The 11,331-nt window shown below is 44.2% G+C and overlaps 1 protein-coding gene across 1 annotated transcript; it reads right to left on the bottom strand.

Annotated features, from left to right (window-relative positions):
- cpn1 (carboxypeptidase N, polypeptide 1) lies at nucleotides 1–10,684 on the bottom strand. Its single transcript, XM_062474645.1, has 9 exons — nucleotides 10,109–10,684; nucleotides 7,281–7,477; nucleotides 6,414–6,569; nucleotides 3,599–3,775; nucleotides 3,272–3,383; nucleotides 2,068–2,207; nucleotides 1,344–1,443; nucleotides 567–685; nucleotides 1–465 (listed from the first exon to the last, which is right to left on the bottom strand). The coding sequence occupies exons 1-9, from the start codon at nucleotides 10,341–10,343 to the stop codon at nucleotides 349–351; spliced, it is 1,353 nt and encodes a 450-aa protein (XP_062330629.1). The 5' UTR covers nucleotides 10,344–10,684; the 3' UTR covers nucleotides 1–348.
- Between the last annotated feature and the right edge of the window lie 647 nt (nucleotides 10,685–11,331).

Below are 11,331 nucleotides of genomic sequence, written 5' to 3'. Positions count from 1 at the left end.
TAAAAATACTGAACAGAGTTTATTGTCATTCTTTTTTTCTCATCAAATTACAGTCATAAGCAATTCAGTTTTCCTTGACCTTAAAATCACTGAATACAGTACAGTAAAATTATACTAATACATAAATACATGAGGCTTACAAAATAACTACGTCATTACTGAATCCCTTATTATGTATCTACACAGACAACCAGGTTATAAAAGACACAAGTAATCATATCATAAAAGTTGTTGTTCACTGTTCATCTGTACTATGTGCTTTTGTGGGAGTCTGTGTGCAGGCCCACCTGTTAGCCTTGGTCCTAGCTAGTGGGTTGACTGTGTTACTGTACTTCTGCAGTCCATGGCTCATCTTGGGCCCAGATTCACAGGGATCTTAGGAGGAGAAGAGAGGTTTTTCTTGCCGTGGTTATTCTTGATGTTCAGGTTGTTGTCTTTCGGGGCCGTTTTCAGGTAAAAATGAAGCTGGAAATATAAACCAATGGAAATATATAGGCAGAAATTTATCGAAAGAATGACTCAGCATGAATGTGCACACGCACACTTACACACACGTAACCACGTACCTGTATTGCTTCGGCTGGGCCTACAGTGACCGTGCTGGTTGAAGGTAGGTAGCCATTTGCATTCGTTGTGACAGTGTAGGTCCCTGGCAATAGAAGCCTGAAGTAGTCTCCATCCACACCTTCAAAACAGCATCAACAGATCACGTCATGTTAACACGCAAATTAGTATAGAGGGGAGATATCTCCTACCTTTTTATCATACCATCCAAAACCAGGTTGCACTGGATTGTATGTTAGTATTTCTAACGTTCTTCTCATGTTACTGATCTGTCAGGAAAGGCTCCATTAAAGCTTGCTTCCAGTAACTCACCACTAGAGAGAGCTCTAACACAACGCGTTTTACATGCCCTGATAAACTCGTCATTCCCACTACCTTAACCCTTGTGTTATCTTCGGGTCATTCTGACCCATCAGTCGTTGTGACCCATAGTCGTATTGCGACAACTTTACCGCATACAAAAACAAAGTAAAGCAATTTCTTTTAACCGTTGGGCTGTCTCAGACCCCCCACATTGCGACGGTTAAAAGAAAATTATTTTTATTTGTATTTGTATTGGGTAAAATTGGGTAAACACAACGATGGTTCGTTATGAACCTTTGGGTCATGTGACCCGAAGGCAGCACAAGGGTTAAAACCCTAAAACTTAAATAGGTGTCAAAGAAACGTACATGTCCGATGTACTTGAAACGTGTGACACAGAAACAAATTGATATGAAATTGAAAGTAACTGGACAATGGGAATATCTGGTGACATCAAGCCCCGGCCCTCTCATTACCACTGGTCACGTCGTGGTTGATGCCAGCCACTGAGATCTCAGCGCTGGCGATGGGGTTGTTGTTGTCATCATACACCATGCCTTTGATCCCATGGTGCACCTGGAGGAGAGGTAAAGGACAAGTTAGGGTACAGGGTTGTTACCAGGCAACACTGATCTGCTAGTAACTGTGAAACACAAGTAGCTTTTATACGACGACTTGTGGATAACTGTTGTTCAGATTAAAGGACTGAGTGTTCATGTGTACTTCATTCAAACGGCACAATAGGAGTCAAATAACGTATCTCCTGAGCCTGGTGCTGCTACTATGTTTCAGGAACACGATCCGTCATTGAAGGCACAAATCCTACAGGAATGTGTGTGTGTTTGTCTGTGTGTGTGTGGGAATTGTATGGGCTTATTGGGAATGTTCTTGACTAGAACTAGTTCTTGATGTGTAGGAATCAAAGATAAAGCAAGCAATGGCAATCTCTGAATGGTTTACGCAATGTGTTGACAAAGTAGCAAACCTGCCTCTTTCCTGCCTAGTAGGATCTCGACAGCACGGCACCATAACATCAACCTCATGACAGGAGAATGTTGCCAACGCACCAAGGTCCTCTCACAGCCATAACATCGGATCTCTTCCCAGAGAACAATATCAGTATTATCATGTCCTCTCTCAGACGGTTATTAACCTACATCCCTGGCTTGTGAAGGGGCCTCTAGCCTGGAGACTTCTCACCTGCTCCAGGTAGGAGACCAGGGCCTCTCTGTTGCCCAGCCACTCCCTGGACAGGGCTGAGGCTGGTGGGAACTTGTCACAGCTCAGCTCCAGCGTGATCTCAAAACAGTTGGTGTAGAGGTAGTTAAAGTCTTGCATGCCTGTAGACAGACACATATGGTTGAAAACCTGTCTGGTCTCACCGGGGGTCAAGATCTGATCCATGTTTTGTTTTTTTGCAGTATCATGATGATGCTTTTCTGCTTAAATTGTCTTACAGATTTTGTAGTTGTGTGAGAGAAAAAGACATCTGTCATCTAGACTTGTGAAAATAAAGTTCTGTGTTAGAACATGCCCCATTGCCCCTCCTATACATGATCAACGAGAATCTATGACTGTACTCTACACATGAAAAAAACAAACACTGTCAGTCAAAGTAAATTGTATATACTGTAAATGTATAATATATTACAGGCTTCCTATGGGATGACGAGTAATGAACCACATTGTCATACTGTCTGCTGTTCCTTGTGTACATGTTTTCATCATATGGACTGTTTCATGAAGAAAGACATAACTACACTATACTAATGAAATAGAGGATTGTTTGTGTTTGGAACATTTGCTCAGTTGTGTTCAGCGTGGTACACTAAGAGAACATGTTACACATGCTCAGTACTGGTGAGAAGTTAGGAAGTAACATTAGCTGAGATGGCTCAACTGTGGCCTAGAAATTATTTGTTTGAGTAAATATGACACAAGCCCGCTAAATGAGGCTGTGGGCGTTTTTCACATCGTCCGATTCCAATGCTGGAGTAAACAGCACTGTAAGTACCATACCAACTACATGTAAAGTAAACAAAATAATTTTCCAAAAGAATTCTGGGGCTTGCCAGAAATGTCAGAGTCTAGACGAGGTATAGTACTCAAGTAAAAGGTTGTTTTACCTAATGAGAGTTTACATGAGTCTTTGACTAAATAACAAGTCTTCAAACCAGTTCAACACGAGAAACATAAAACACAATTTTTTCTTCTTTACACGACTCAGTGGCACTGGAAGTTAGTCAAAAAGAAATGAGAACTTATCTCACCCCAATCAAACTCAACATAAAAAACTGTTAGTCAAACTATATTCTTGGCTGAACAGTTTGTGGTTTGGCGGTCCCTTTCATGAGCTGGTGTTGGCCCTAGCCTGGAGACTGTGTTCCACAGGGAAACTACTCACCTTTAGACAGAGAGTACCAGCTGGCCCCGTTAGTGATCCCCTCATCAAAGAAGTCCCCACAGTTCCAGCCCTTGTGCATCCAACTGTGGGCGTACGAGTAAGTCCTGGCCAACTGTAAAGAAACGCACATACCCACGCACATACACATACACACTTTAGGATCTTGAACTTATCGACCAATAGGAAACAGCTGGGAGGAGCAGGACTAGAAATCCCAATGTAGCTGTACACATGGCAAACTTGAAGTTGAAGCTTGAACATGTACACATGTATTACAATGGCCTGACATTCAGTCACTTCTAATCTTTCACATTTTCTGACTTATACCTTCTTGAAGACCTTGTCATCAGCGGAGGCAGAGTAGGTGGTCCTGCCCCTGATTCGGGGGTCCCGGGACTTATCGAAGGGGTAGTTAGCTACCACGGCCCCCCCATGCAGGTTAGCCGACAGGACAAAGTTATAGTTCTGCATCCATTTGATCACTGCAAGGGTCTCTGGTTCAACCTGGGAGAGGGAAGAAATGTGATGATGGATTACTTCAACAACAAGCAAACTTGCTTCAGCTAGAGGTGGAAGGGTATTCCACTGACCATTCAAGTCATCTCTCCCTCCCTCCCTCCCTCCCTCCCTCCCTCCCCCTCTCTCTCTCTCTCTCTCTCTCTCTCTCTCTCTCTCTCTCTCTCTCTCTCTCTCTCTCTCTCTCTCTCTCTCTCTCTCCTCTCTCTCTCTCTCTCTCTCTCTCTCTCTCCCTCCCTCCCTCTGTCTCTCTCCATCTCTCTCTCTCTGTCTCTGTCTCCCTCCCTCTCTCCCTCTCTCCCTCTCTCCCTCTCTCCCTCTCTCCCTATCTCCCTCCCTCTCTCTCTCTCTCTCTCTCTCTCTCTCTCTCTCTCTCTCTCTCTCTCTCTCTCTCTCTCTCTCTCTCTCTCTCTCTCTCTCTCTCTCCTTATTCTTCTGTCTCTGTGTTTTCCTGTTTCTCTTTCATTGTTACATTAGCCTCACCTACAGTCAGCACTAGCACGAGATCCTGGAAAGTACATTTAAGTTTTCAGAAGTAAATTCTAATCCACCTCTAGACCAGCGTCTACACTCAACTCCAGTCTTATCAGTTCAGACCTACTATCTCCCCTGTGTGTTACCGGCGTCATTAGGTTGGTGTACTAGCAATGCTCTGCTAACTTGAGCCCCAATGAGATCTGAGACAGGTCTCCCACAGGAAGAATAATAAATGTATGTCTTGCTTTGTTGGTTCAAGTCCAATCCAACTGGAGAGTAGGTTTTTATATTTGGGGGCACAGGTTGAAATGTTGACCTAGTCCACGTCTGTTTTTAGGCTGGCTGATATTTATTATCTTTGGATTTTAATATACGACCAGGCTCCCCTTTGGCCTATCCTGTCACCAGGGTTAGCGTTACAGAGAACATGCTTGTGCATGCCTATACGCAAAAACAAACAGGCGCCATTATAATTCAAATATATTTTATAGTGTTGTGACTTTCTTTTCTTTTACATCAACAAATAGATATCCCTTTTGAATTCAGGGCTTTTGAAATGACACTTCTTGCTAAGAACTACTGTTACGTGACGCAAAAGCAATGCAATGCAGTGTCCTTCCTGTGAGACGCTGAGTAAATACTGTAAGCTATCCCAGGAACACGCACAGTCTGTGGGTGGTAGCCTACAACTATTTCTTGAACAGACTGTTTGAAAATAACCTTGACTAAATAAGACCCCTGAAAAAGGATGCCAAGAATGTCACAAGCTCTTGTCTGTCCATAGTGCAGTTGCTCATTTTTCTAAAAAAACATTTAAATTGAACCATGTATGGATACCCAGGAAGCATATATAACTGTGTCAGACAAATAGAATTTCGATTATACATACAACAGCCCTATTCACTCTAAAGTGCGGCAGTGGATGTCTGACAGTGCAGTGTCCAAGCCCATTTTTCCAGGGACAAAGCTGGCCTTATATGTTAGCTTAAGAAGCATTAGGACCAAGAGGCACCAAGCTCTCATAAGATCCAACCACATTCCTCTGTTAGTCCACTGCTCCCTGAAGTCTGGTAAGACCAGGGCTTCTTCACGCTTCACTTCCTTCGGATCTCAGGGGAGATCCCATCATTGTGCGCGGCGTAGATAACTACTGTTAGCTGACCTTTGCTATATAAAGCACCACTGCCCTGCCAACAAACTTGGCAGAGCAGTGATCGCCACTTGTCCGTCATCCGAGGCCAAGAGGAAGTCCCTATAAATGTGCTTTCTGTCCTGTGAACCCCATCTCTTGTCAGGTGTGAAGGACATTGGTTTTTACTGTTAGCTTTCATTTGTACCATACAATTCAATCCATACTGCAAGTACTTGACAAAAGGGATGTGTACTGTTGAGGGTGTACAGTAAAACTTCAATGCAGGTGGCCCTAGAGCTCTTGTGTAAACTAACGTATTGTGCCTGTTCTTGATTCTGGAGGGACTTGTGGCCCATGTTTGACCTAGTGTTAGAACAACAAAGTTGGCTTGGAGAGCTTTAACCCCACACTGGGAGACAAGCATAGTCCTCACCACCCACGTAGTCACAGCAACACACACATGTGCAAGCTCACTCATATTAAGCCATGTGCACAAACACACACACACATGCACGTAGGCATATAGAGCACACAAACACACACACACAGTACACATACATAGGCTTACCCATGTTATGTCATCAATTATCTGTGACAAGCTTATGTTTGGTCAATCATCCAATCATTCTGCCTTAAACTGCCCAAAACCGGATTTAGGGAGAAGGTAGCCCTCCCAAATACACCCCATCACCAACCACTCAGGTAACTTGACACAGGTCATACATTATGTACGTCAACACAATCCAAGACAGCACTATAATGTATCCCAGACAGTCAGCATGTCTGTTATTGAGAACAGTAGAAAACACATAGCAAACGACTGTCTCCCTCATAAGCACACACTCCCCCATCATGCCATAACCCACAGTCTTGCTCCGAGGTAAGCAGATATCTGTGGATAATATGAGGTTGTCTGAAGGGGTGTCTGAGTTGTGTGTGTGTGATGGAGTGGAATGGAGTGTGAGTGGGTGTAGGTGTGTGTGTGGCTGAGTGTCTGGAAGCCCAGTAATAACCCACCTGTTGTTCCCAGTTATCGGGCAGGGGCAGGTGGTGATTACGTCCGTTGGTCTTCTCGTAGTAGTACATGAGGGCGTTCAGGTCAGGAAAGTTCCGGTTCAGGTCCACATCCCTTGAGTTCCCTCTCCCCACCAGATAACCATTGAACTCAGGACCCTGTGGACCAAAAGCAGACCAACATGTGTGGTTATTACAGCTATGAACTGTACAGTATGTCTTAACCCTAGTGGGACAGCACAGGCTGTTTTAAACAATACTAATGCTAGAACCTAATTCAATATTGACTTCTACATGTGCTTCTATTTGGAGTGATGACTAAGTTACTAAAGGGTGTTTGAAAAGTGTTTTGCTGACTTTCTGGTTGTTTACTTAGGGTTGTTGACATACATTGAACGCTTTACACCAATTTGTGGTATGGGTTCACCACTTTGCAATGTGTGTGTGTGTGTGTGTTGTTTAGAAGAGAGGAGCAGCCACCACGTGTCCCTCTATATATACTGTAATTAGTCTCAAAGAGATGCTGTGTGTGTGTGTGAAGTGTGTGAGTGTGTGTGTCTGCAACCATGTGAGTGTGTTAGTCGTAGAATATTGTGTGTGTTTTTTGGCTCATGTAATTACCCTCTGGAGGATGCTAAGAATTCTTCTTGGGATTTGGTAGATAAGAGATGATAATAGACATGGACAAAAACTGCTCTGTACACTTGTTTGTGTCTGTGTGTCTGTGTGTGTGTGAGTGTTTCTGAACGTGTGTCCGTTTCTGTGCGCGTCAACGTGTGTGCGCGCGTGTTTCTGTGTGTGTACGTGTGTGCTCATGCATGCCCCACCCTCCGCAGGCCCGCCCCTGCAGACTGCTCTGCATCAGCGTACCTGCCTGGCTGCCACCTCGTACCCGTCCGGGTTCATGGAGGGCAGGATGTGGATCCGCGTGTCGTGGATCAGCCTCATGATCCGGTGGTTCCCGGCCCGGTACTCCTCACACAGGAACTGGGACAACTGGATGAGCAGCTCGCGGCCCAGAACCTCGTTCCCGTGCATGTTCCCGACATACTTGAACTCCGGCTCCACTGGAAAAACATGAGTCAGGTGGCAAGCAATCAGAGAGGGAGAGGGGTCACGAGGGGTCAGAGAGGTTCACGTCCGCTTAGAATGCAGAGCAGGCAAAAACTGAAAACAAGTGACCCCCCTGTGCAAACACGGTGAACACACACACTCTCTCACACACACACACACATACACCCTGAGGCTCATTAAGCAGTACTACAAAATTACAGCGTGGAAATGTTGTACAGAGATCAAGCATTTCTTACAGTCCTAACAACAGGACTCTGAGCAGCAAAACACATGCTGTTAAGCAAACACTTTTATCGAAAACAATTTGCAGTCTGGTAAGTGCATGAAGCCAAGTCAAAATCAACGTGGTTTATATGTCACATGCACTGAATAGCATAGTGTCATCAGGACAGTGACATTCTTGTGACGTGGAAAGCAACATCTACTCAGTAGCATAAATAATCGAAGAAATTCAAGAAATGTCAATACATGGGGTATTTGTAGCATCAAAAGTAACACCCAAATTAGGGCGATTAATAAAACACTGTAGCACAATCCAAAAACTGATAAGACTAATAGATTTATATAAATGACACAAGTGCTGATGATACCTACAAAGTCAATCACAACTAACAACAAGACACAAGTAATTAGGGTGCCAGTAATTTGAGTAGATTATTTTGGTTAATTTCATCTGCTTGTCCTGGGGAATCCCTCATTGATTGGCTTAGCCACCTATCTAAACAGACTGTCTCGACAAATAGCTATTGAATTGCAGGCAGCTGAACACAGACTGACCACCAGCACTCCCTATGGGACCTCACCACCACCTTCACCACAGAAGAAGGAGCGGATGTTATCACAAAAACATCTATTCTTTGGAGTCTGCAACAGACTCAACTCCTAACAAAGCAAGAGCAGTCTGTAAAATATTTTTCTTTCCTACACAATAAAGCAAAGACATTGCCGAATAGGTGTGTGCATATTAGAAAATTCTGCCTTTGTTAAAGAAAAATCTAACAGACCCTGATAAAGAGCAAATCTTCGATCACTATATTTGATGGACATCCTGGGCATGGGCAGTTATTTTCAAGATTATTATCTAGAATGAGATCAACCCAATGATACTTTATGCCAGTTTTCCTGCAGCCAACCTTCCTCTAAAGACAATTTTTTTCTCAAAAATGTGTCTACCTCTGCCTATATTTTCTACCTAGCGTAACTCTGCCCAGGAAACAGACCCTAAAGCTTTAATAAGCCCACAACTGGACTGACATCCAGCATACAAAGTCAGCCTCCCAGGGGCTAGGCTCGAGATTGACCACACTCAGCAACGCGTGACCAAATCAGCAAAATAAACTTCCTGTATTGGATTAACCAAGACAAGGGTCACCCAGCAATTCCTCCTGCCTATCCACACACTTCCTGTTTTTCTCTTACCTTCGGCCCTGGAACACGCGCACATCCTTCCATTCTACTAAAGGAAGGCTCCACTTGGGGTGAAAAAATGCAAGCCCAGCCCCGGCCAAAAAATAATACCCAGAGGCATGCTATTCATCTATCATATATCTAGCTATATTTTTTTTATAGGCATCATAAATTGCAATCAGTTATTTAATGCCTTTTTAATATTGTTGCACTAAAGAATGCTGAATATGCCGTCCATACTTTGGGTTGTTCTGAGAGTACAGCTACCTTAATCCTTTCTATGTAACAAGTTTATAAAATGTGACTTGTTTCCACATAAAAAGAAACAAAATACCATCAATCAGCAGTCAGTTAGAGCACGCAGATCATCTAAAGAGCTCAACTAAATTCCATTATGTTGATTTAGTGGCTGTGCTGAGACTTGCAGAGGTTTCAGTGATTAACAGAACAAGATCTGTACAGAAACATTAGTCCAAATTCTCCTCTCCTGGCCGTTTCACATAGTTTGACATGAATCAAACAGAACGTACAGAATCAGAAGCTGGGTTTTGAAATGAAATGCAGATGTTTCAAACAAGCTTCTCTCCTGTTGGCTCTTTCCTCTTTCCCCTGACAGTAGACTTAACTGTGAAACCACTCAACACAGACACACAGGGAGACTCTTTCCATTTTAAGTGCTAAAAACTTTCACAAAAAGCTTTCTCTGTTGTTTTCCTAGTATGGGGGGGTGGGCACACATCCATCAGTTTTCCAAGAAAAAGCTACTACTCAAACTGTGTTGATTTTGTTGCCATAATCAAATGACTGACACTGAATGAAATATTACACAACTATGATAAAACAAAGACAGACAAAAATTTAGTTACCGTTTCATCTCTCCAGGCTTCATCTCTCCAGGCTAACCCTCAACCCCCATATAAAAGCTGCCTCCTGCCTGCACGGCTCTCTCTCTCTCCTCTTCTGACTACCTAGAAACACTCTGCTCTTCACATGCAGTCAATAAGTGGATGCCACAAGAGGTGGAGAGCCTGGAGCCCATTTTGGGACACTAATGTTAAACAACGTCACTGTACCGCAATAAGATAGTGAATAAAGGAAACAATATACCTATGAATAACCCCCCCCCCACACACACACACACACACACACACATATCCATATATGACACAATATGAGTTCTACTCACACTCCTAACCCTACATTAAAGATGTACTCACTTGCTTCATGGACCCCAGGGTTGTCACTGAACTCCAGGACATAAAGGTGGCGTCCCTCAGTGCTGTGGCCGATGCTGTAGATCCGGGTGATGTAAGGACACTCGCTCTGCACGGCGAACATCGCACGCACCATCTCCTCGTAGCGGTGATGCTGGAAACCAGAGGCCCCAGCCAAGGTGCTGGCCAGCCCCAGGAAGAGAGCCCCAAGCCAGGCTAAATGACACCCCTGCAGCATGGTCCCTGAACTAGAGCACTGGACAGGGGAGAAGAGTGGAGCTTCCCTTACTGACTCTCTCTGTTTGACTGCCTCACTCTGTCTCTCGGTGTGCCTCTCTCTCTGTGTCTCTGGTTCCCTCTCTCACACACACACACACACACACTGCCTCCTCCCCCTGGAACTAGCTCCAAACATACACTGGAGAACAAGTAAGGACAGCCCCCTCTCGTTTTTATCTTATGCTCCCTTACTCCCTCAGCTGCCTCTTGCCTTTGGTCCATTGTCAATTACATGCTGGCTGCTTTACTGGCGTTAAATACACATTAAGAGTATTGTTTTACAGTCAGTATGTTACAATCTGTTCTTCTATCACACACACTTTCTCTCTTTCGCTTTTTATCTCTCTGTCGTTCTCTCTCTCCCTCTCTTTCACTCGTTCACTTGTCTTTTCTCCCACTTTTCTTTATTCTTCTCTCTCCCTCCATTGCTTCTGCTAAGCCTCTCTTGACAAATGTTGGGGTTCATATTGTCACTGGGGTTCAGGTTGTGGCTCTGCCAGACAACCCGACAACAAACGACTACCAACATGAAATATGAAATGAAGTTGAGGAGACAGAGAAAGAGATGAAGAAGGTAAATAAAGAGACAAAGAAGAAGGGGGGAGGGGGTTTACATGTCCTGGTATCCCCCTCACCCCACTTCATGTATTAACCCCTGAGTAAATACAGAATGGTGTGCGGATGGGGGTTGTGCCTCTAATTCCACTTCTGGGAAAGAGACTGGTCCAAAGGTTCAGTTGGGGAGAGGGTCTTTTTCCCCAAAGAACTGCACACAGTGTACGCACACCACTTAAACAAGCAGCACACACACACACACACATGGACACACCAGCAGCAGAAGTTGCTGTCAATCACAAGGTCTGTAAAGCATGGGCTCTCTGTCAAACTGCTCAATATGCAGCAGGGAGGAAGGAACACACAGGGGGAGGAATTTGAAACAGGTTGTT

Source organism: Osmerus eperlanus, chromosome 12 (genome assembly GCF_963692335.1).
Source record: "Osmerus eperlanus chromosome 12, fOsmEpe2.1, whole genome shotgun sequence".
Taxonomy (NCBI): Eukaryota; Metazoa; Chordata; class Actinopteri; order Osmeriformes; family Osmeridae; genus Osmerus; species Osmerus eperlanus.
Note: the sequence above shows the minus strand (reverse complement) of the source record. Positions and strands in the feature narration are given on the sequence as shown.